The 27,142-nt window shown below is 40.0% G+C and overlaps 1 protein-coding gene across 4 annotated transcripts; it reads right to left on the reverse strand.

The window, feature by feature from the left end:
- Positions 1-592: 592 nt before the first annotated feature.
- Positions 593-27,068, reverse strand: itgb8 (integrin, beta 8). 4 transcript variants are annotated; one of them, XM_083523598.1, is made up of 16 exons: positions 26,666-27,068; positions 26,431-26,584; positions 24,806-24,891; positions 21,746-21,917; positions 21,346-21,592; positions 18,295-18,460; positions 13,408-13,566; positions 13,127-13,222; positions 12,921-13,010; positions 12,296-12,439; positions 11,106-11,517; positions 10,002-10,224; positions 9,572-9,675; positions 7,633-7,743; positions 5,511-5,671; positions 593-2,650 (listed from the first exon to the last, which is right to left on the reverse strand). In XM_083523598.1, exons 2-16 carry the CDS (start codon positions 26,516-26,518, stop codon positions 2,525-2,527), a joined length of 2,385 nt encoding a protein of 794 aa, XP_083379724.1. In that variant the 5' UTR covers positions 26,519-26,584; positions 26,666-27,068; the 3' UTR covers positions 593-2,524. The 4 variants fall into 4 exon arrangements, with proteins under 4 accessions (XP_083379724.1, XP_083379722.1, XP_083379723.1 ...); XM_083523596.1 differs by having other exon boundaries at positions 26,431-26,587; positions 26,666-27,042; XM_083523597.1 differs by lacking the exon at positions 26,666-27,068 and having other exon boundaries at positions 26,431-26,654.
- Positions 27,069-27,142: the final 74 nt, after the last annotated feature.

A 27,142-nucleotide genomic window follows, 5' to 3' on the forward strand; every position in this document is an offset into this window, starting at 1 on the left:
GCTGCCAAAAGCCTAAATCTTTCTTAGAAGCATTTTTGCAAACAATTCAAGATACTACAAACATCTGTACCAAACAAACAATTGCAATAAAATATAAAAATCGTGGGCTCACACAGGTTTAAAAGGAAGGAACAAAATAACTTTTTGGGATTATTTAACATTGGTCTGGAATGTACAACAAAGGTTTTTTGGTCAAGTTGGAGGTATCAGGTCCCAACGTATTTAGAATACATTCTACAGTACAATATATGCCAAGCACTAATGATCGGCATGTGGTATGGAGGGAAAATGTTGCTTTTGAACTTTTTAACCCGAAGAAGACCATCCCAACTGTGAAGCATGGGAGCGGCAGCATCTAGTTGTTGGAGTATATTGCTGTAAAAGCTAAATATTATTTGCTAAATATAAAAGAGCTAAAAGATTATGAGACATTTGTATTACAACGGTTAAATGGATACACTGAATGAAAGTATGGTTATTAGTAGTAAATTAGTATCTGGGAACTGGGAATGTATCTAAAAAAAATACTCATATATGTAATAAATGTGACATATTTTACAAAAAAAACCAAAAAAACATCTCGACTCTAATGTTCTTATGAATAAAATGAGACCATTTATTACACAAGATTTGTTAAGAGCATCTTTTCAGAGTTGAAACTGTTTCATGAAAATCAGGGCATCTTTTTTTTATTTATAAGCAAAGGACTGAAAATATGAAAAAAATTAAATATCAATGCAATGACAGAAAAACAAAAGTTCTGTGGACAGCAATAATGCCCAATTGTTCAGTGAACTGGCTGCCACACAGACCCTCAGTGGTTTTATTGTGTTCAAGTAAAAAAAAAGAAAATCTATTGATTTAGTGTTTAAGGATCAACAAGAATCAATAGTGCATGAGAATTCTGACCAAATAGAAATGAATTGCTCCACAGAAACGTTCTACTGAGCAGTAAAAAGCATTCAAAAGTAACCAAAAAAACCCTAAAAGAAATACATCAAATCAATAAATAAACGTCTTAGTGTTCGATTGTAAACAGTGTTGAAACTAAGCTACGGCGAAGAGCTCCGTATTAGCACTGCATCAACTCATGGAAAAAACATAAAAAAGGAGGATCGCTGGATTTCAGTAGTTTGATGCACACGAGTGCAACTCGGTTGGCAATTCACATTTGCGAACATAGAAACAGAGTAACCCATGTGAGGAACACAGACGCAACAAGAACCACCCATACAGTAAAATTCCAGTTATGACAGCACATCTCAAAGTAAAATATTCCTCGAGATGGACAAAGTGCAGTAGATACTGTAAGCATAACCCCGTCAACTTTGTACATTAAGTCCAAATTAAATGCTCTACATAGCTATTGTACAGATATTTACACAGAGTAGCTCTATGGTTAATTTGCAAGGACCCATAGAAATCACGTACCTTTAACACATTGAAAGTGGTATAAAAAGTTTCGAGACTAGTTTTGTAACACGCCAAAAGATGGCAGCACGAGGCTGCACGCACAGTCACGGGGAGCACCGATCTTCATAAGTCAGTGTGCCAAAAAAAAGCAACTGCTGCTATTTTGAACACGTGCGTTACCATGTCTGCGATTTCATCATGGACAGCGAGTTAGAACGAAGAGCGAACATGAAATTCTGCGTGAAACTGAGCAAATCTGATACTCGACAGATTTGACTCCTGCGGACTTTACCCTCATCCCAAAGATGAAGGTCCAGCTCAAAGGTCACCGTTCTGACACTGTGGAGATCTGCTTGACACGCTTAGAAATAAAGACTTCCAGGACACATTCCAGTGGCAGGAACGCTGGGAGCGGTGTATTGCTGTGCAAGGGGACTGTTTAGAAGGTGATTGTGTGTAAACGTAGATAAATAAACAGAGCTAGTCTCGAAACTTTGTGATACCACCTTGTATTCCAACTTTGGTCCTGGAGAACCCCCATGTTCATGAGGCCCACTTCAACTAATAAGCTGAAGTGTGTTTGTGTGTTGGAGGAGGGAAAACACCATACTTGACAAGGGGTTTTCAGGTCTGTTAGTGGGAACCTGTGATCTACACCAGTATATAGTACCTACAATAAATGCCTGGTGTAATACAAAGCATTTTTAGTCATGTCTGTATCACCCACTAGGCGGCAGTCTAACACCAAAAAACGGGTCAAACTTGAGGTCTGCTATTGCAATAATGTAGTGCTTTGAAAAAAAACAAATCTTAGTGTTACACTGCAACGAACTGACTAAAAAAAACAGTATAAACTTAAATTAAAACCCATTCAACCCATTAATCTAAACCCGAATCCAGTATTTTTGCCTCACAGGCTTTCACTGTATAGCACAATGGTATTTCAAAGTACCAAAGACCCAGATAGAGTTCCATCTTAAGAAGAAAAGAGAAAACTTCTGCAAAACCACATACACAAATACACAAATATGGAGTGTGCTTTCCGAAAACAAGTACTCATTCATTTGCTTATTGCTCTTGTATCCATCCTTTCATATCTGTCCTCCGCATATCATGGATAAATGTCGTGCAGGGGCATTTTGTGAACGTGAACGTGCATCTCCATTGGGTGCTCGGGGAGACCGTCGCGTCTGAAGGTTATCGTCTTCTCGTTGGGGGTCGGCACGTACGACAGGATCTGTGACAAAATGATTTGGAATGTTGAGACAAAATGTGGACGCTTATAATACAGTGCATGTGATGCATTTAAAATATATTTTCATAAAGTATATATAGTGTATGTAGTATATGTATTCTAAAACATTGTTATGAGACCAAAATATAACACGCATTACACATAAATGCAATAAACACAATAGCAATGTTACACTTTCTAAAAGATCTAAAGCTTTTCTCGGATAAATAAATAATAAATAATATTACCACTATGAAGTTGAGTATATGGTATATGGACAGGTGGTAGTTATGAGACATTGGACTTTGGCTTGGAAGGTCAGAAGTTCAAATCCCAGCACCACCAAAACTGCTGGGCCCTTGAGAAAGGCCCTTAACCCTCAACTATTGAGGCCATGTTCACACTAATATGTTTTTGTTTAAAATATTTTTTATCTCCATGTTGGCCTTCTGTCCACACTGAGACAACGTTATTAGACAATGTAAACGTACACGATATTGTCAAATGTTTTCGGACACCTGGTCAGAAGTACGGCATGTGCTTTTTGAGCATCGCATTCCACATTTAGTCCCAGTTTGCTCTTATATTTCCCTCCACTCTTCTGGGACGATGTTCCACTAGATTTTGTAGTGTGCTTCTGAGTATTTGTGTTCATCATGTTGGTACAGTTAGTACAGTTGGGACAGAGATTCATCTCGAGGTCAAGATCTCCAAATAACTCTTCATGACTCTCTGCTCTCCCCATTTAGCCACTGTTTGTAACATTGGGATAACAATGGACAATCAACTGTCCTTCACTCCACATGTCGCTAATGTGGCTCGTTCTTGTTGATTTCTTCTCTACAACATCTGAAGGATTTTACCATTTTTGTCCACACAGGCTGCCCAGGTGTTTGTTCAGCTTGGTCATTTTAAGACTGGACTACTGCAACTCTCTGCTGGCAGGTCTTCCCCTGAACGCTATTCGTCCACTGCAAATGATCCAAAACGCAGCTCCAAGACGTGTTCAATCTGCCCAAGTTCTCTCACCCCACCCCACTGCTGCGCTCCCCTCACTGGCTTTCAGTAGCTGCACATATCAGATTCAAAACACTGATGCTTACCTACAAGGCCAAAAATGGACCAGCACCATCTTACCTCAGAGACCTCATCACATCTCGCACCACTGTCTGAGATCCTCCAGCACTGCTCGACTGATACCACCTTCTAAGTATACTTCAAGGCTCTTCTCTGTTCTGGCACCGAGGTGGTGAAATGAACCTCCCCTAGATGTCCGAACAGCAGAGTCCCTAGCTCTCTTTATGCGACAGTTGAAGACCCACCTCTTCCTGAGACACCTAAATTAGCACTTTCCAAATTTGCTTTGTAAAAATCAAGAGTTATAGTCTGATTTGTATTAAGTTTGTAATCCAGTGTACCAGTGCAGATTTATTCATTGCTAGAGACTCAAAGCACTTTTGTACGTCGCCTTGGAAAAGGGCACCTGCAAAATGCCGCAAATGTAAATGTACAGTGCTGATGTAGGTGAGGTGATGAGGCCCAGGGTGGAATCAGTGTTCCAATTCATCCCAAAGGTGTTAGGTAGGGTTGCGATCAGAGCGCTGTAGCAGGCCTCTCAAGATCTTTCTCTCCAAACCATCTAAAAAATATATTCATGGAGCTCGCTTTGTGCATGTTGGAACAGGTTTGGGTTCAAGTGAACATAAAATGTTTTTACACCACATCCAAAGACGTACAATCGAGTGCCTCCAGCTTTGTAGTAACAGTTTGGAGAAGAACCACATATGGCAGGAAAAGCCAGACGTCCCAATACTTTTGTACGTATAGTGTAGCGTTTTGAAAATGAGTTTATTAGTGTAGATTTAGCCTCAGATGTAAGTCGCTCTGGATAAGGGCTTCTGCCAAATGCCATAAATATAAATGAACGTATATTCCTTTAACTGCAACAAAGCATTTAATTCCTTGTATAACACTGAAATCTACCAGTAATTATATATTTTTTAATTGTATTAATAAATCATGTGATACATTTAAAGATTTATTGCTGTGCTCAATGATTAGAATATCTGCAAATGATAAATGACTTCCTGTTAGAACTTGCATTATATATTAAGTTAATAAAGCAGAAAAAAAAATCCAACTTGTTTATCAAGAAACCACAAAACCAAGACATCCTCTGCTCCGATGACTTGTGATGGAAATCCTACGGTTACAGTTCGAACGCTCTTACGCAAGAGACTTTTATATAAAATTATCTCTTAGAAGCTAATAAACAACAGCGAGAAAAAAAAATATTAGTTTTCCTGAGAAAGCACTCTCCATTCTGAAGAAGTGACTTTGTTGCAATACTGAATGTTAACACTAAGTGCTTACACTGGCGACTTTATTCTGAAATATGGAATAAATGGAAAAAAAAAGAAATATAAAACTTCTCACTGCCTGCACACGTATTTATAATGCATCGTGCATCCTGTCATCAATCCCTGTATAAGATTTTGCTACATGAAGTAACATTTACATTTTAGATCATGATCAGCAGATTAATATAAACCTTTCAGTCAGCAATAGTATTAGACCAATCAGAATTGGGTATTTGGCATCGCTGTACTATGAGGAAATCATTGCAAATTGTCGTTGCCTCCATTTTGTGCGATCGTTTAAATGTTAAATAAACTTTGCCTTGCAAAAATGTTTTAATTATTATTGTCATAAAGCACATATAGTGTGGATTAGTCCCTATGCATGAGCTGTTTCTGTAGAAACTATACAGTATTAAAAAGCCCACGCTCATATCACTTTTAATTGCAGATAAAACTACTGTCCGAGATGCTGTTATACGCTGTTCTGAATCACAAACACGCACCTTGTTGCTGTCATCGAACTGCTCGATGACGTGTCCCCTCAGTGACCTGTTCCTCCCGCGGAGCAGCAAACGCATTACAGCCAGGATTCCCAGACCCAGAACCACGGTGAGGAGGAAAACACTGAGGAAGGTTTGAAAGTACCGGTAGCTGGACACGCAATCTGAGGAAACATGGAGACAAAATAATTTAGTATCAGCATTCTGATCAAATTAAATATACATGCTAACTTCATGATAATGTGGTTTCTCTCTCCAGTGTTTACATTATCCATTACGAAAATGAAATTAAAGATAAAAGGTGCTTAATACTTGTCACATTACTCTGCAGTGAAACTCCATAACAACCGATCTAATACACATGTTGGCTGAAAGGTTTATATTAATATGCTAGTGATCTAAAATGTCCATTTTTGTTTTGGATTAATGACGAGATGCACCAGATATATTAATTATAAATACACGTGCAATCACAGACACAGGAAAGTTTTTTTTAATTAATTAAAATTTTATTTAATTGATTTTGCTTACATTTTTTTGAAATAAGTCTCCAGTGTTAGCACAAGTTATTACAACACAGGAAAAAAATGTCAGGATTGTGAGATTGTGCTTTTTCCGTAACATACGTTTATTTGCTGTTGTTTTATTAGCTTAAAAAGAAAGAAAAACGTGTTTTTAGGAGAGAGGGAAAGAGAGAGAGAGAGAGAGAGAGAGAGGGAGAGAGAGCGAGAGAGAGAGAGAGAGAGAGAGAGAGAGAGAGAGAGAGAGAGAGAGAGAGAGAGAGAGAGAGAGCGTGAGCAACGCTTTGTTTCTGCTATAATGTACGTAAGTATTAACAGGAAATGGCTTCATTTGTGGAACTGTATACAGTAACTTCAGTATGAATAGAAAATGTGTTATACCACAGTAAGCCTGAATTTTCATATCTGGAGCATTGGAATGGCTCGATAATAAGATTGATAGGGTTATATCTGTGTAGTTGTTCTGATACATAATGGTGACCTTTATAATGGGTCATAACAGGAAGTCCGATTTGATTATTTTGTTGAAACAGCAAGAACATGCTACATCACGTTGTTTTAGGAGATAAAATGTTTTCACGCTCGAGATAAACCATCAGAAACTCTGAAAGATAAACTGTGACCTTTATTTCGAAACAAAGAACCAACGAAAGTGGAAAACTGACGGTGGAACTTTGAATTCAAAAGCAGCACGTTTGTTACAGTATGTCATCAGTGAAGACGTAAGGAAGAGCTGGACAGCGAGGATCCAATGTATAAGGAACTGGACTGAGCTAAAACTGCAGGAGTGCACTTCATTTTAGCCATTTATAGATCAGTGGCCACCGTCAGCTGCATTATCAGCGATTGCGAAATCCAGTAGGGTTGGTGTCAGGCCAACCCTCCACACACAAAGAGGGTAAAGTAGTGTATTGACATTTGAGCACGTTGCCATGGCGATTTGGCAAAAGTGAAAGTAGGGAAGGTCGACCTCATCGGGATAGGACAGGGATGCTCATGCAGGCACGCACACACAGATGCACACAAAGGCCTGCATTGTTTGTAAAAAAAAACTCAACACCAGGGGATGAACAGAGCCCCTGTGACATTTGTAGGTGAAAGGTGACAATGCGACACCATAAAAGAAAAGTGCTCCAAACAACACTCTACAACACACACACACACACACACACACACACACACACACACACACACACACACACACACACACACACACACACACACACACACACACACACACACACACAGTGTGAGATCCGGAAATCACAATGACATCATAATCATGTCAATATGAGAGTGCAATGAGAACAGAAAGGCAGATCGGATTTGTGTTGGCAGTTAATGTCATGCTTTCAGAATGGGTTGGAATATGTGCGTGTGTGTGTTTGTGTGTGTGTGTGTGTGTGTGTGTTTGTGTGTGTGTGTGTGTGTGTGTGAGAGAGAGAGGGAGAGAGAGAGAGAGAGAGAGAGAGAGAGAGAGAGAGAGAATGTGTGTGTGTGTGTGTGAGAGAGAGAGAGAGAGAGAGAGAGAGAGAGAGAGAGAGAGAGAGAGAGAGAGAGAGAGAGAGATATGTGTGACTGAGTGTGTGTGTGTATAGTTTTACCCGCATGCCTGCTAATTCGTAGCTGTGGTTGATGTGATGCCATGTCCACATGGAACTTGAAGACGCACTGCTCCCTAGTGTGGTACAGACAGTACTTCCCTCTGGTCAGCTCTGCACGAGATTAACAGCTACATGTAGTTAAAGTTCACCTTTTTCAACTTTCATATATTCTTAATGCTCATTGGCTGTGTCCATAATGCCATACTTGTTCTGAATACTAGGCTATACATTGACATTCTGTATACGAAGTGGTAACAAAATGTTTCGTAACATGCCAACAGATCGCAACGCGAGGCTGCACACACAGTCACAGGGACCACCGAACTTCATAAGTCTGTGTGCCAAAAGATATCGTCCTGTGTATATCAGGAGTTGTGCAACTGGTGCTATTTTCACCACGTCTGCGATTTGATTTTAGACAGCAAGTTGTACCCTGTCACAAACCTTTTTATACCACCTCGTATACTGCCGTGTACAACAAAGGTAACGTCAAGGCACTTTTTTACTTGTCACATGTACATTACAGGACAGTGAAATTCTTTCTTTGCATATTCCAGTGAGGTCAGGAAGCTGGAGTCAGAGCGCAGGGTCGGCCATGATACAACATCCCTGGAGCAAAGAGGGTTGAGGGGCCTTGCTCAAGAGCCCAAGAGTGGCAGCTTACTGCTGTCCTACCACCTCCAACAAATGTCATGTTGTCCACATCTAGCTGTCAGTTGCATTACAGGCTTCCAAAATTCCCCTGTCCTTCATTAGTGGATTTTCATAGTTACTATTTAACAAAAATCAAGTCAGCCTTTAAAGGTCAAAGCCAAACATGAGTCATAAGGCTGCAGGGAACAGATCATTACTTATCCCTAACCCTAACCCATGATTTACTCTTGTTAAATTTTCAGTTTTATAGATACCAAATGGGAAAAAACCAAATCACAAATCTGACAAAACAGCATTAATTTCGAAGTTATTTACGAACAACATAGTGAATTATAGCTCATTATATGACTGAGACTGATGTCAGCCACTATACAATCTATAATACAATACATTTTTATACTGCTTGAGTAGATTGTTTATAAATTGGCTTTTTACTTAGCTTGGATTTTTTCGTATAACACTTTTATTACACAACTTCCAGTTTGCTAAATACACTACATGGACAAAAGTGTTGGGACACCTGACTTTCCCAGCCATATCACATCACAAAGATGGAGGCACACAATTGTATAGGGTGTCTTTGGATACTGTAGCATGAAATTTTCCATTTACTTGAACTAGGAGACCCAAACTTTTCCAGCATGACAATGCCCTTGTGCACAAAGCAGACTCGGTGAAGATATGGTTTACATAGGCTGAAGTTGGAGATTTTGAGTGGCCTGCTACAAAGCTCAGACCTCAATTCTACTGAACACCTTTGATATGAATTAGAAGGCTGACAGGAACTCTGACCTCTTTACTACATTAGTACCTGACTTATCTAATGATCATGGAGCAGAATGAGCACAAACCTCTACAAGCACCTTTCAAAATCTAGTGGAACCTCTTCCTAGAAGAGTGGAGGGAATTCTAAGACTAAATTGGAACTAAATGTGGAATGCGATGCCCAAAAGGTCCACTTATGACCAGGTACCCGCCAACCTTTGGCAATAAAGTGTAGCCCTTTATGTGTCAAAGCTTAAGAAAATTCATTGCATTACAGAGTTAACCACAGTACATTCTGCATTCCTGTCATTTAGAATTTTGGCCCTATTTAGTCCGTTGTCTTTGGAGCGCTTCCAGATGTCATGCACTATTATGTCATATCCATATAAAGCCATGACTCATACCATGCGCTGTGCACTAATGTAAACAAATTTCCAGACAGTATGGCAGATCGATGAGATGATGCATATTCCCAAGTTCCATAAACACATTACACACACACTTTATCATGCTCACATACCCGAAATGTCATCAACATAAACCACCAGTGAAGTGCAGCTTCTGTTGCATTGCAGAGAATCGTCTGCTGCAAAGCCTTTAGACAGGTGGCAGTCCACACAGCTCCTGAGACGATGAGGACGAAGAGTTAGAGACTCAATCAGAAAAGTTAAATGCTTTAAAACAAAAATGATTCCGAAATATTTTTTTAAATATATAAACAAAGACAGCAAGTATGAACAGCATGTGGTACAAAGTGAATATCTGTGCAGCTGAATCCATAATACACGTTTGTGCACCACTGATCTGAGGTTGTTGCTAATAATAATATACATTTTTATTAACAAGGGATATGCTGTGTGAAATCCAAGGTACTGTATGTGCTTATTTGTGTGGATTACTGTAAGAACGGCCTGCAGGAAGAAGCAAAAGTAAAAGAGAAAGTAAACTACCAGTGTGATTGACAGGAGTTCGAGCAGGTGGTACACTTCTCACAGAAGGGGCCGAAACGTTGGAGGTGATCGCATACACACTTGCCACAGACGCACTTTCCGTGGCCACTGCACACCAAGCCATCAGCCGACAAACAGCTTTCCGTTGAGCTGCGGCATCCGCAACTCTCACCAGTCCAGCTGGGCTGACATGAGCACTCCCCTGAGACGCACTGGCCATGTCCTGTTATCACACACACACACACACACACACACACACACACACACACACACACACACACACACACAGAATGCAGCTGCATTATCATGTTGGCCCATCGCCAAGTGCAACATGATAGATGAGCTTGATTTAACACTTTTGTCTCAGCTGATCATCTGATTGTATGTATGAAATAAAATGAAAATTTATTAACATTGCACATTTGGCTAACAATAAGATCCGACATCTTTGAGAATTTGTATGAAATTACAGGCTGGAATAAAAATAAATATAACAGCACTAATAAACCTGAAGCTGCACTAGCTAGCCTGCTAGCAGACCTGGCTCTTATGTTCTTGACACAACAACATTACTGAGCTAAAAACTGAACAGTAATTAGTGTAAGTGTCGATAAATATCTTGTTAGCAAACCTTGTAAAACTTGTTGGTTTTATCTGAATATAAAAACAGTAGTTAGCCTAAAACTAGCTTGCTAGCAGTGTTGGATACTGTGGCCTTGGAACAGTGTAATTAGACTAATTTGCTGGATACAAATAGACTTTATGCTCACATACTGTGTACTATATGAGTAAAGTAGAGTGAATTTTATATATCCTAGATTGTCAGGGAGCATGGCCAGTCATAACAGAGAACATCTGGAGCAGAGAGATTACAAACTCTCTCAAGACTAGCAAGTTGAAAGGGTATTAATAGCTATGCTAGCAAAAATGATGCTAGCATATTGACCTGATTATGTCTGGTTAGCTTATATAATTTATTTTCTGTGTTAAAAAAAACAAACAGTACCTGAGCCAGAAAAGTTAAGGGAATGCCTAGTGTAAAGGCCAGGTAAGGCTTGGCATTTTTTTTTTCAATGTCTCACACATATACACACCCACACACACCTGCACACATTATCCCCCTTTCATTGGGACAGGAGAAGTCATCCATCTCACAGAACTTTCCGTAGATGGTGCCAAGGTTACTCGGGTCACACACACATGCCCCACAGACACAGGTTCCCCTGCCGCTGCACATCAGGCCTGTCTTTACATCTCGGCAACTGTCCATCAAACTCCTTTCGTCTCCCTCGTCGGCTGGAGCGTCTCCAGAAACACAGAGGGAAGTTTCCGGGTTGTCATGGCAAGGTCCTGCCCCACCACAGCTACATGCACAGGCCTGTCTCACTCGCACAGTCGTGGATTCGTTAAATCCCACAGGTTTCACAACCAGCATAACCTCAAGCCCATTTTCTTTCTGCGGTGAATCATACCTTTCTGGGCATGCACGCATTCCCACTGTGATGTTGAAGAAAACCTTGAGAAAGGACATATCAGATAAGAGCGAAGTCTTAATAAGGAGAATGTGTTAGAGCCCCAGTTCTGGATTAATTGTGCAACATGGTATTATCCATGTCTAATGTAGCACATATGCTATTAATTATGCCTGTTTTAACTGAGGCAGTTTTAGGGGAACATAGATGCAGATAAAAGCGTCGATGTGTGGCATGTGAAGGGTCTTACCCGCTAAAAACCTTTTAATAAAATGTTAGTTTCAGACGATTTTATTGAAATTCTTGAGAAGCTGAAATCCTAAACTGCACGTAAAGCGCAAAAAAAAAATATTTTTTATGTATAACCTTACAGCCAAACAGAGTATAACAACTAGTTTCCGATTAAGTGTCATGTGTCTCATATCAATAGTGTGTATTATATAAAGGTCATATGATATCAGGATATTGGGCTGTTTCCTATAAATGTGATTGCTATAATCCACGGAGCACTGTGTAATCGCCTCCTCAAGTACACACCATTCTCCCACAAGACCTTGAAATACACACACACACACACACACACACACACACACACACACACACACACACACACACACACACACAGCATACCAAAAATACAGACTCTCTATCAAATGCACTGGATAGAGGTCTCCTGTGCCCGTGGTGTGAAGGAAGCTTTTGTAAAGTGCTCCAAAAATCGGAACAAGGAAAGTCTTGAGAAGGAAAAAAGCAAAACAATGTGGTTCTGATGGATATAAAACTGATTTGCATTCATTATTTTACAAAATAAGTATCCCATACTTTTTGCCTGGGTTGAACATTGGTGCATTTAGTGCTTCCAGCTGCAGTGGATCCGTTTGGGCACACTGCTGTTACACTGACCCAGAATCTGTGTGCTTCGCTGTCCTTGATTTCTATCTCCACTCCGACATCCGATATGAGTTTCTGAGAAAAGGGAACGTGAGACAAAGATGCACTGCTGTGTCAGTGTGAAAGTGACCATTATTTCAACCTTCAATCAGGCTTTTAAAAATCACGGCGAAGACAGAAGCTCTAAAAATATTTAGTGGCTGAGTGAAGGCATGGTGCAGTGTCACTGCAGTAATTCAGAGCAGTCATAATGCAGGCTTCTGTTTAGCACAATCTGTTCTGAGAAGGGGAACAATAGATTGTTGTAACCCCCTGTGGGTTTAATGCATTTCCCTGCAGAATACCAGCCCAAAATCCCTGTTTCCACCGCAGAGTCACACAGTAAAACCTTGACCAAAATTTACATGTACCCATGAGCAGTTTTATCTGTAAATCCTAAATAAAGGAATGACTGGGTAAAGTAAAATAAATAGATGATTCTCTGTACAAGGTTAATGAGTAGCTTCAAGTCAGTAAACATGAGTCAAACAGAAACTGAAAGAATTGAGGTTCTTACCTTATATGCATCCACTACTAGGTCTGTAAGATTAGAGGCTTTGGGAAGTAACCTGCCCAGGAAAGTACCAGGAAGCAAAGGCACCAAATCCTTTTCCCGAAAGAGACACAAAAGAAATAGAAAGTCGTTTGATATCTGCACCTGCTGTGAGCCACAGAGTTACTTCATAAAAACTGGTGTAATTTTAATTTCTCTTTAGAAATTACCTCATACCACTTATACTGCATCTCATTCACAGCAAAAACGGAGTAAATACTGTTTTCTAGAAGCTTCTCTGCCAGCTGCCCGATGGTTGGATGCTCCTGAAAGAAGCCAACGAGTTAATATTTTAGCATGCAGTGACAGTAACATGATAGTCACAGGTGCAAACAATGCTAACGTTAATTATATTAAATGAAAAAGACGCGGCAACTATAGAACAAATATTTTGCTTTATTTAATAGTATTGGATCCATTGAGACTGAGCTGACTTAGTATGTTTCATTACCATGTGGGCAGACTGGGAATAAGTGCCGTCTTTTAGGTGGCAGTGCCCGTCGTGGGGCACCACGATGCCCGCTAGTTTGCTATCCAGTGCAAGATGAGACGGCTGATCGGTCATGACCAGCAGAAGGTGCTTAGCCTCAGGTCTCCAGCCAATGTCTTTCTGCAAAAAATTATCAAAAGAATATGACAAACTGTCTTTCTCCATCTGTGTTCAGTCTGTTTTAATTATAATGCCTTATAAACCCTTTGCATGCATATTTGCACTGAGTAGTTCCAGGCCTTGTTTTCTATTTTCCCTGTTTGATCTGGATTTCAGTTCTTGGTGGTGGTTTATATCTATATATTAGGGGTCTAGCGGAACAAAAAATGTATTTATTATTGAATGCCTGCTTGGTTAAATAATATATAAAATCATATTTTATAATAATTTAGAAAAATAGAATTAATACAATTAATGCAATACACTTTTTATTATAATGATTTTATTGCATAATCAAATAAATTGGCACAAATAAAAATTATTAAATAAAATCAAATAAATGAAAAAAATAAAAATTAAATAATTTATATTTGTAAGAGCCCATTTGAGTAATACAGATGTGTGTGTGTGTGTGTGTGTGTGTGTGTGTTATATTTAATATATAATTTTCTAAAGATATGATCTTCTAAACTGTTCTACTTAGTTCAGCATCCTTTAACAAATGTCTTAATTCCTTCCATCCTTCATTCATTCACTCCCTCGATAAAAAGAATCCATAGCGCCATCATTAGCTGCTAGCCACTTCCTGTTTAGCGGCTAACGCTAACGCTATGCATTCTTTAGCGTTGAGATCCAAGATTTTTTATTTGTCACAAACATTTATATATGCAGGATAAAATTTGCAGTGAAAACAAGCAAAACAAATCTTATTTATAACTTTAGTTTCTTTTTTACATCAATGGCATTGTGTATGTTTTTAAGTGTAAAGATAGTGTACAATAATGCAGGCGGAGACTAAAACAAACTCGTGTGTGTGTGTGTGTGTGTGTGTGTGTGTGTGTGTGTGTGTGTGTGTGTGATTATCTCTTCATCAATATTCAGCAATATTAGGCAGCAGTATAAGTGAACATTTTGTCCTCAAAGTTGATGTGTTAGAAGCAGAAAAAATGGGCAAGCACAAGGGCCAAATTGTGATGAAGACTAGAAGACTGGGTCAGAGCATCTGTAAAACTGCAGCTCTTGGTCAGCAGTGGTCAGTATCTATCAAAAATGGTCCAGGGAACGAATATATTCCTATACTGACCCAGTGCTCAGTATGTAAGTGTGTCAATAAACTGATTTAAATAAATCACAGTTCGGATAATGACTGCATTCGCACTTTGTCCTGCTCTTAACCTTGCGTTAAAGGAACTACTTGGAGTTTGATCAATCTTGTGCAACTTCTCAGAAGGTGAGTCGCTATATTGTACAAGTTTCTGAATGATGTCACCTTTAATTGCCCCAGAGTTGAAAATATGACCCTTGTTTAGGGTTATAAAAGCTGTTTAGTTTCTGTTTTTGTCATGAAAAGCAGGCATTGTGTCAGAATAGACTTAGTCATAATCGGAACTGTGATTTATTTAAATCAGTTTAAGCGAACAGAAAGAAAAAAAAGAAGTTGTGCGTAATTAATATGGGTTTAGTCAGATGTAGGAGCGATCAAGGCCGCTATGTATTCAAGGACGTCTCTGAACCATTTCGCAGTGATTCATGGAAAATCCCAAAAAGGTGGACACAAGAGTGTCTTTGTTAGTAAAGGCCTAGTCAGCCTGCTAATACATTTCACACTATTTACTCCTGCCATGATTCACACCCACTTTTGTGCAGAACAACAAAAGAGAGTGAGTGAGAGAGAGAGAGAGAGAGAGAGATAGAGAGAGAGAGAGAGAGAGATCTGTTGTTGATGATGTCATGAAAAAAGCAATCTCAGCATTAGTGGCACAGAATGACTTAGGCCCGCAGTATGCTGCATGATGCATCCTTACTAACGCTCTCCTGGGAGGATGCGTACTGCTACATACACATTCCCATGCATTGTTCACAAGCTTGTGCTATGACAGTAGTCTAAAGTTAGCCATCGCATCATAAGACTTAAAAGGAATTGTTTCTGGACCGAGATCAGTCCTCATGCTTGAGTGTACTTTATCTCGCCATGTTTGTTATAGAGACGTTGGGTTAAATTCCTGACCTGAAAACATTACCGAATACCGAGTACACAAAAAATAAAAGTCCTCTGGTTTCCAAACACACTCTGCGTGTATTTGAGCAACGATAAAGCCAGGAATTAAAAAAAAAGTGTTCCATTGAAGTGAAAGTGAGTTGCCTTCAAGACAACTGAACCAGTTCATCCAACCGCAACATGAAAATATTTACAGCATTATGAATGCTTTATTGTACAAACACAATTGTACAAACTCATTTATCAACACACACACACACACACACACACACACACACACACACACACACACACACACACACACACACACTGTATTTACTGGTGTATAGACATGAACTTGTACAGAAACCAGAGAAGCTTATTAACGGATTATCTGCTTACTTCCAGCTTCTGTAGCGTATGTGTGTATGTGTGTGTGTGTGTGTGTGTGTGTGTGTGTGTGTGTGTGTGTGTGTGTGTGAGATTAGCATGTCCAAACACTACGACATATTTGCCTAATCTCACTGCTAATAAAAGTATTTTGGCAGGTACATCGATAAATGTGTATGTGAAGCTCTTATGTTTATAGATCACTTCCATAAATACTGAAATCAATCATATTTGGATCATTTATACTTTAGAGAACGTACCTACTCAGAGGTGGTTCTGTGTTGGCAATGTAGCTTAATGAAAACACAGAAGTGCCTCTGACTGATCCAGCATGAGGAACACAAAACCCTCAGGAAAGCTTATTCATTTTTACTTGAGAATTTCAAAGCTGGATGAGAGGAAAATATTTAAGTGATTTACAGTTAATCCTCTTTTAATTTCACCTGCCTGTCTTGTTAGCAAAATAAAGCATATACTGAGTTTATGCATTTTCCTTCTGCTTCTCAGCATACGGTTCAGTAAATACACGGAAATCCACTGTACATGGTTCCGACACATTTTTCATTTCAATATTCCATACTTTTAATTTCCTCAAATATGCAGACTTTTCCTAAATATTTTAAGAGCATATTCAACATCTGAAATAATGATCTTAAATTCCAACTATAGCATGTGTTAATTCACAATCTCTCTAATGTATGTCAAGAGTCAGAATCTCTGATGTTTTCAGAGGGCAACTGTCATGGCAACTGCTGCCTCACAACAAAACAACCAATCACAGCTGTGCAGATCTAGTCTGGTGCTCATCTTTTGGCAGCGCTGGCAGTTCTCCTAACTCCACAAGAAATATAAAAATATAAATAAATAAATAAATAAATAAATAAACACACCTTTTGATCATGTCCACACTAATAGATTTTTGTTTGAAAACGCATATTGAAAACGCTGCTTTTTCATTCAATGAAAACACAGCTTTTTAAAAAACGCTTTTCAAAGATTTAAAAATGTCTTGTATTATTCGTAACCCTTATTTTTTATGCTTTATAGTTATGATTCATACTTTGAAAAGTGTGGACACCAAGAGCTTTTTGATGAAAATGCCCTTTTTAAATGTCTTCTTCTTTCGGCTTCTCCCATTAGGGGTCGCCACAGCAGCATATCCGTCTCCATACCCCCCTGTCCTCTACATCTGCCTCTTTTACACCAACTACCTGCATGTCTACCCTCACCACCTCCTCCTTGGTCTTCCTCTTTTTCCTCCTTCCTGGTGGCTCTATCCTCAGCATTCTCCTACCGATATACCCCATGTCCCTCCTCTGCACATGTCCAAACCATCTCAATCTCGCCTCCCTCACCTTGTCTCCAAAACGTCCTACATGTGCTGTCCCTCTAATAAACCCATTTCTAATCCTGTCCATTGTCGTCACTCCCGAAGAAAACCTTAACATCTTCAGCTCTGCTACCTCCAGCTCCACCTCCTGTCTTTAAATGTATTCATATTAATGTAGATGGAGCCTTCATACATCTACATTTATAATAAATATTTATTTTTACCAAAATTTTATCATTTAGAAAAACAAATAGGCGAATAGTATAGAAAAATCTTTTTTCAATATTCATTTTTTTTTCCAAAAATACATGGGAACCCTGACTTTCTGTAAGAACTACTTTTCTAGGGCACGTTCGGTGTTAGCAAAGTAGCTTAATGAAAATGCAGAAGTGCCTCCGACTGCACGAGGAACACAAAACCCTCAGGAAAGTTTATCCATTGTTGCTTGAGTATTTCAAAGCTGGATGAGAGAACTTGGCAGATGCCTTTATGCAAAGTGATTCACAATTAAGCCATAATACAATCCAGCTGTGGTAGTTATGTGTGTGTGTGTGTGTGTGTGTGTGTGTGTGTGTGTGTGTGGTATGGTTGTGTTTCCAATCCTGCTTCCTCCTGAAATTATTTGTCCTCTGTCCTTTTTATTTTCCTTTTTACTATCTCGGTTTTCTTAGATGTAAATGCTTTAACAACAGCATTAAACAAGCATTGTGAACACTCTCACTGTACTGAGAATGGACTCATTCCTTGTGTCAAATGCAACCCCTAATTCGAACTACACTCAGTAGATCAGAATCTCCTGATAATACTACGATGATATTTATACCACTACCCATTTTGTGCTATTTTATCCAAATGCTGGCGTTTGAATTTCATGAGTGCGGTTACTGCAGTTACTTTAATAACCGTAGGAAAAGGAGCCAGACCTCACAGCTCTCTCAGGCCTCCATGGTAACACGATTGGGACGTCAGACGCTCCGGTTTCAGTGTTTACCTGACACACAGCTGCTTGCAGCATGGCGTCAAAGCCTCCCTCTGGTGTATCCATGTTCCCGGAGATCCTCTGCTGCTGAATGACATGCTTGAACTCTGTCATGTTGTCGGTGATGGGCAGGACATGGATGAAGCCGTGGGCTGGCCGGCAATTGACCTCATAATCTCTAGAGTGAGAATGAAGAAAAAAAAAATTCGAATGAAAGCAAAACAGTAAAAAAGAATGAAGAAGAGAAGAGTGTGAAAAGGGGGAAAGGGGTGGTGGTGGTGGGGGTAGTGAAACGACATAAACAACGTCGACAGGCAGTATAAGGGAAAAAGATTACATGAGCCTCTTAACTGCAGATTCCCACATTACAACAGATGAGATCATCATGGAATGTGCTGGTCTTCCCCGGGTCTACTTTGGGGGGGTCATGAGGTTAGTAAACTAAGCGGTGGCATTTTTCTGTAACGTAAAAAAAAATTTACTCTGCAACGTTTAAAATAAATTGACCCAGACTCTTTGGAACGTGCGGCTACACAGTAGCCCACTTTCTGAGCAGGAACTTATCTTTGGCCAGAACATCTGAAATATGCCTAAACCGGTCTTCCATTTGATCACGTTCACGCTCTTAAGTATACAATTAATGCCTGAAATGTCATACACAAACGATCAGCCTTATTAAGACCACATCCATTACTATTCTCAGCTTATCAGAACCATTGGCAGACGTTTCAAGTACAACAACAACACCAGGGTTTTTAAAAGCAATGTCTTTCAGCACACACCATGGTCACTTTATGGTTTCTTTACGGTGTATGGTTGGACACCTCTACTTTTTTTCAAGCATAGTTTGGACTGATAGCTGTTCTGCCACCAAGTCAGGGGAACAAAATGTCTGTATTCTCCCCACAGTGTTGGATGGAGGTGTAAAACCTGTACCTTTACATTAAATATGTGCCCTTTTACATATCACTTGCATACGGTAGAAACTGTAGAATCTATATACATGGTTTACAATAGCCACAGGACACTTGGGGCAGGATGAGGGTCTCCTGCTTGAATGGCGGCTAGTTTTTAAAAAATCTACTCAAAAACGTTAAAATTTTTATTACAAACATTTGTAACGTTAGCCTAGTAAAACATACAAGGCCTTTTATTTGACGCGAATGGATTTGAAATACCACATTAGGGCAATATTTATAGGGGAAACTCGAGAGGGGAGAAGGGACTCTAATGGAAGATGAAAAATGGAAGGAAGGGGCGGGGCTTCCAGACTGCAAGTTTATATTGGAGAGTTTGAAACATATACGCAATAGCTAGAATCACGTCAAATTTATTTTATGATAAAAAGGCAAACATTTTGGAGTAAACATTTGTACTATGCTAAATGTGTGAAGGCTGAACACAACAATACCTTTGGCTGATGGTGTTGCAGGTAAAAACAATTCCATGAACTGAAATATTTCTCTTTTTCCATAACCAGATATTCTAAAATATGTGAAGGTCCGCTTAACTCCAAGAGTGAAAAATGTGAAGATTATATATGAAAGTTTCCATTCTTACTTTTGCCCATTTTGTATTTTTGAGTATAGTCACCAAATTAAATAGAAATGATATTCATTGCATAAAGAAATCAAACATGTGAGCCAAGACTTCTTTAAGCAGAAGCAACTGCTCTGTCCTCAAATGCTTTCTCCATATACACATACACACATAGCTCTAGATCTTTTATTTGCTCACTTGTAAATGAAATAATGGGAGAATATCACACATCTGGCCACTTAACAGCTGAGATGCCCAATAACTATCCCATTACTTTTGTTCGCTTAGAAATGGAGCACATGTAAAACGTGGTGTGATTATTACAATTTGTTCATAAGTGTCCAAATATTTGCACCTGACTGTACACATTTTTTTATTATAATCTGGCTTTTAATTTACACTTGGATGGTTATTCATCATAGAACTTCCCCTTACGCAAGTCCACTTATTCAAAACCCCCGAGTCTGGTATGAAACAAGATGCTAGCTTCCCCAGAACTATTCATCCTCAACCCCCTAACAACAGTACGATACACAGCACACATGCCTCAAGAACAGTTTGAGTGCTCCTTGAAGAAGATTCCACAAGGGAAGTGGCAGCACAGGGATTAAGACATTGGCACTTCTGATCAAAAGGCGATGAGTTTAAATAGCATCACTGCCAAGCCACCAATGCTGGACCCTTGAACAAGAACCTTAACCTTCAACATGCTCAAATTGTATAAATAAGATAAGCGTAAGTTGTTGTGGACAAGGATGTCTGCCAAATGCCATAAATGTAAATATAAGTCTCTGTAACTGGACTAGAATGGACTTTGGAAGTCTCAGATTAAACTTTGACATTAGTGGTGAAGGGTGATGTTCAGAAGAGAGTTACGTTGGGTTGAGAGAGAGAGAGAGAAGTTAGGTTGAGATTTGGTACAAGTTAAGGTCAAAGCATAGCGTATTATCTTCCACATCAGACCTTTTAGTGAACTCTTACACATGGGTGGAGTCATACTGGAAGATAACAGCTCCATCGGGATAGAATTATTAAATGGCTCATTGGAGTTAAATCGAAAAGGTAGAGTACAGGAAACCACAAATAAACAAGTAAATAGACAGACAGACAGACAGACAGACAGACAGACAGACAGACAGACATGTAGATGTGTTAAATGTAGGTCATGTTTATAACAGTTTTCCAGATAACTGGACTTTGCCTAGTTTGTTTCAGGTGACTAATCAAGCCATTGGGAGTGGGAGGAAAAAAAAACTGTTTATCCTGCACATGCTTCCTAATGGCTTTACTCTCTGACGTAGACCGTTGTCCTACTAAATCTCTGCTTTGAAATAAACACAAATAGCGACTGAGCAGACCTGGTTTATCATATTCGTCTTTAAACTGGTAAACCTCAGCGATATGTGATTAAATGGGTCAGTTTCTAAGCAAACATCAAGTCTCAGCTACACAAAACTGATTAACCCAAAGCTAGGATTCTGGACGACTGAGAATGAGAGCAACCGTTTCAGAAACCATGCTCACCTGCAAGGGTTGCTGATTTTCGAAGGATGCACATCGATATAGGGAGAAACTGGCTTGTCCACAAACGATCCGAAACCCACTTGGAAATCGCTGGAATGTTCTTTCATACGGTGGGAAAGGTTCACTCCGACAGTCTTCAGCTGGTCCAAGTTATCCTGCATGGAGGCTGAGACGTCCACCAGGTAGTACAGGTCTACTGGATACAACTCCAACTGCGTCACTTCCACTGTGAAGCTTGCCTCACTGCCTGAGACAGGAAGTGATATCATTACCAGATGATTTTTCGAAAGCGGGTCTCAATGGTATAATGACGAAACACGCCAATGAGCACAAGCGAGCAGGAATTGAAACTAGAATGAGAATTAAATTCAAAAGGGGTTCGAATCTTTCTGTTCCTTACCTGGCAGCAATTGGATGGAGATGTCTTGAGGAGACACCTGTGAGCTGCTTAGTTTCATGTTTAGCTCCACTTGAACTCCAGGATTCTCAATAAATTCCTCCCTGCATCCTTTAAGCATAAGCTGAGCAACAGAATCACACCTCTTACTACTGGGTACTCCATCTAGAAAGCTCTGTCACAGCAAAAATACACACATGTTGTACAGATCAAACATATGGACGCAGATAGTGTTTTGCCAATAACCAAAACAACATATAGTTTATGTGGGTTTTTTTCCTTTGATGATACAGCACTGGGTAGCAGATGTGTTTTTGTGCTCCAAGACGTTACTTTTACAGTCTATTATGTAATTATATTGACCTCTGACTGGAAGGACAGTCCGATCGATTTAAAAGCGTTTGAAGTATTGCTAAGCCAAGTGCTAAGTGGCAGTGAGATTCAAAGTCTTTGAGCCAGAAACTTTGAACTTGGACCAGAGTGGTTTCTGTGGGTGGCAGTGGAAAAGATCTGAGATATATACAGTAAGTGGGTGTCCATTCAGTGCGAGCAGTGTTTAAAATCCAAGTCTGTATTTTATAGAAAGCCAATGAAGAGATGCCAGAACATGAGAGATATAATCTCTCTTCCTAATTCCAGTTAAAAGACCTGCGTTCCCAGCATTCTGGAGAAGTCGCACTGGGAAGAAAAAAAACAACATATTCCAGTCCAACTGCAGGACACCCACATAACAAACACCACATATTTCCTAATATGCTGCTAAATCAGTATAATAGACTGCAGTGGTGGACAAGTAAACGTAATTCATTACTGTAGTGAAGTATCTTTTTTTTTTTGCATATCTGTTCTTTACTGAAGTATTTCTATTTGGGGAGACTTTAACTTCACTACGTTTCAAAGTCAAATATCTTACTTTTTAATACATTTTGTGAAAATCTTTTTGAGTTTGAGTCGTTAATATCATTCTATTCATAAATCGGTGTGCTGAAAGTCACATTAGAGTCTTTTCATCTAAGCTGAGTTGATTAGGCAAAGAGTCTTGTGACAAAAAATAGTAATAGGAACATTACTGCCCTAATAAATCATAGTACTTTGGACACTTAAATACATTTGAAGGCAAATACTTTTGTACTTTTACTCAAAAGTAAAGTTTAAAGGGACACTTCTACTTTTACTGGAGTCACATTGTACATACTGTATCTCTACTTTACCTCAAGTACATGTTTTGTGTACTTTCATCCACCACTGGTCGTCTGATTGCATGAGCAAGCAGACAATGAGGATTGGTTGGTTTTGTATCAGGAAAAGGAATTACACTTGGCCAGGCAGCAGTAGTATCTAGTAGTACCTTAGGATTCAATCTCATGATCTCCATATGATTGGGCAAACCTGATATATTTTGACCTGTACATAATGAAGCTGCCATGCAAGCAACATTGTTTACATATAAGCCTGTGTATCTTGTATTACATCTGAAGTACTATATTATTTGTCAGGGCTGAACCCGGATCAGGGCCGAAATCAGTTTTTGTACCAAGAAGTTGAGAGTGAAGTTGATTTTAGACGGCGAGGGCAGTATTTTAATCAGACACACAATCTTCAAACACAAAAATTCCCAAGCCGTACTGAAAATAGTTGCTTTTTTTCGTTTATGAATCAATTCAACATTCAACAGACCAAAGAGGATTGAATTTTCAATCATTCCGCTACCGAACAAATTTGAACATCAGCCATCCATTACAGAGATCATCAATCTTATTTGTAAAGATCTGGTGTAGCTGCAGGCTTGTATTCCACCCGAGCAGGAGCCATATTTCCTGATCAGCTGACAGCAAAAATAACACTGATGAAATAGGTGGAATCGGGTGTAACTTGAATAAAAATCCGCAGCCACGCTGCTTCTTTGCAGATAAGAATGAAGGTCCATGATCTATCCCAATAAATCTGTTAGATCCTGGATCCATCTTGGTCTAGAGAAAGCTCATTTAGCAACTCTGACTAGTCGGCCACATCGTCAACAAGGTTGAAATGAAAATTTGGGATGAATATATATAAAAAAAACCTGCATTGTTCAGGGCAAAGAAAAAAAAAAAAAGATTTACAGTTTATTTGACAATAAAATATTCTTTCAGCTAATCACTGAATCGTTGGAGGGTAAACCACAACTCCCTAGTCGAGTTCCCTTCAGAAATCCCACCATCCCTCCCTCATCAGTTCCGCACCTGACCACACACTACAAAGGCAACTGGATCTTCTGACCAAAAAAACTGGTGTGTATGTGTAGTGATAATCAGCTCTTTTGTTTTTTTATGAATCTAATACCACTTTCCATGAAACAAACTACAACCGACATGATCATTTTCTTACTATACTGATTGATATAGTACGCTGTTATAAAGTATTAACGATAGAAATAATAAAATGGGTCGTTGGAAAAAAATAAATGGCAGCAAAGGTGGCCTTCCCCAGACAAGCCATTGTTTTTTCTACTTAGTTATAGGCTGTACAGAGATTTTCGAGACTCTAGACAATGTGGATGATGGAACAAGTAGCCATGAACTTTCCATCAACAAATGACTAAACTGCGTTATTGATCCGAGCGTGTGCGCGTGTGGGAGTTAAAAGGTTGCTAAGAATAAGCCTTACCACAAGTAAAGGTACCACAGAGTGTAGTATGTCTTTCATCATGCACCTTTTTTTTTCACAAGGTCAGAAAAATCCGTCAAAGTGTGAAGCCCCATCTCTCACACCCAGATTAGTGGGCAGTCACGGTCTGTGTGTGGGCTGGGAAAGCACCTGACTTTGCAGCCTCTGTTTACAGACTTCGGAGCCCATTTAAATAGGTTCCCACGGCCACTCCAGCACTAAGCAGCTTGTTTAAGAGGCTGCTGGGACTTGAAGGAGATTCAAGGGCCAGCAAACCAAGTGCTGGATGAAGGAGCAACGGTACAACGGGGGTTCTTCAGGGTTATCAGACTAAACCCTGCAGTAGCTGATTAGAAAGTTTAAAAAAAATCACTGAGTACCAAGACAGAGCGCTCATTGTTGAAGTCTTCACATTACCTTCTGAAAGCACCAGGCGCAATCTGGTCCACGGCTCAGGCATTCTTGACACGTCGTGGCAAGTGGTGATCCACACTTATTATCAGCTGCAGTATGGGAACAAAATGTAGACACCAAATGAGGAAAACTTGATATGTTTTCGAGAAACTTTCTTAATCATCGAAGCCAATATTCCATGCTCAGGCCATGCTCTGCTCAACACACCTTAATTAAATACCTCGTTACCTCAGTAACAAGCACATTTTGAGCTTAGAACTGGTGAAAGAAATAGAACATTTGTGTAGAATGTTAATTGAGACCTTTGATGAGTCTAAACATGCATAGAACACAGAATGTGGCCACGTTGCAGATAAATACAGCACAGAAAGTAGCACTGCCACCTCCAGGCTTCCTGATCTGGTTGGATTACTTCAACATGTCTCTGGGTCGCTGTTAGGTTCCTCTGGGTTATCTGGTTTCCTCCAAAGTAGGCAAACTGGTTACTTTAATATGGTCATATAGTGAATGAGTGTGTTCATTTGCATGTTTGTGTTCTGTCCTTATGCCAAGGGTTCCTGGGATGTGTTCCTGACTCACTACAAAGCTGACCAGATCTAGACCACGAAATCTATTATAGATGGAACAAATGAACGTAGTTAACATGTGTGTTTCGACTACATATCAATGATCCTATACAATTCAGGTCAGCTGATCATCCTGAATCATTATATAAAGCTGCAAAAATTATTTCTGTTCAGGTAGGAAATAAATGACTCATTTTTATTTTTTGGTGATATACAGGGTATGAATTTGAGGACTTCATGCACTGTCCTTACATCAGCATTATTTCCCCCCAATTAGTCATTTCAGTGATGCATGACCCCCATATACACACATACATACACACACACACACACACACACACACACACACACACACACACACACACACACACACACACACACACACACACACACTATACCACTGGTTAGATGTTTCCTATTGATAATAAACACAAAGTTTGTTTTGAGCCGTTGTATAATTCAGTACATTGTTCCAAATTATTATGTAACAATAACTAGAGTTAATAATCCTTATTTCTGTCTCGTCCCTCAACTCTTCTTCTCCCTTTCTGTCGGGTTGAACATGCTCCTGATGTTCCAGTGACCACCGATCATATCCTGCTCTGGACCCACCTGACGTCCTACCTCTAGGTTGAATTCTTCTCATTTAGATACCATGAGATGATGTTCCTGAGCAACTCAATGCCATGGATTTGGATTTTTTTGGAGATTAATAAACAAAGTCTGCTCCAGTAGTTTAGGACTCATGAACAGTTCTGCATTTAGCACAATGATGGAACTGTAATGAATGGACATTAGGTGATGAGGATGAGTTCTCTTCAGAGTACTTACTAGGTTTCTTACTATTAACATCTCAGGGTGTTTTTTCTTCTCAACACTGTTTCACACATTAGAGATTAATATATAAATGTATGTTTTATAAGCTCTTTAATTCTGCTTTAGGACAGTGTTTATTGTATCTCTATGACGCTGCTTTAGGGACCATGTGCACGGTTTAAAGCGCTTTATAAATGAAAGCTATTTGAATTAATTCGAAAGAAAATGTGTCACTTTGTTACTCACCCGAGTGAGAGGATGCGAAGGCGACCAGGGAAACGAGCACGGCGGTGCGGAGAACCAGGTTACAGTGTTGAAGCAAACCGGGACTCATAGCAGCACCGGAGAACGGAGAGATTCCGCGCCAGGTAGTTTCTCTCACTCGAGACCGGGACCGAGACTTCTGCAGGAAAACGCCAGACTCGTGTGAAACAAAAGGCCGAGCGGTGAGCTTTTCAAGCCGCAACAGTAACGCATTTACCTCCGGTAACCGGTTAAATCCCCAGAAAACGGCGTCCGGTCAAATCGGGGAAAGAAGGAAAACACCGAAGCCTGCTGTGTTCGGGCCGAGCGCTCGCGCGGGACCAGAGCCGAAGTCCGCAGCGTTCCTCCATTTAGCCCGAACGCACGCGCAGGTGGTGGTGACCGGCAGGGACCGGCGGCGCGGCCATCAGCGTGCACCCGGTCACGGAAATGAGCAGCGGCGGCGACGATGATGATGATGATGATGATGATGATGAAGGTGATCGCGGTCTTCCACGTCGTTGGTCATGTCGCGCGCGCGCTCGCCCGGGTTGTTTGAAAGTGAGGCTGTACGCGCGCCTTTATTCGCGAGCGCCATGGTAACGCGGTGCCCCCCTCAACACCACCAAATTAACCCCCCCTGTTCCGGCCCCCCTCTCTCCCCTCCCCTCTCTCCTACACACTCACTGCAGCTTGCGGCCGGTAGGCGGAGTGC

The sequence above is a fragment of the Silurus aristotelis genome, assembly GCF_946808225.1.
Source record: "Silurus aristotelis genome assembly, chromosome: 21".
NCBI lineage: Eukaryota > Metazoa > Chordata > Actinopteri > Siluriformes > Siluridae > Silurus > Silurus aristotelis.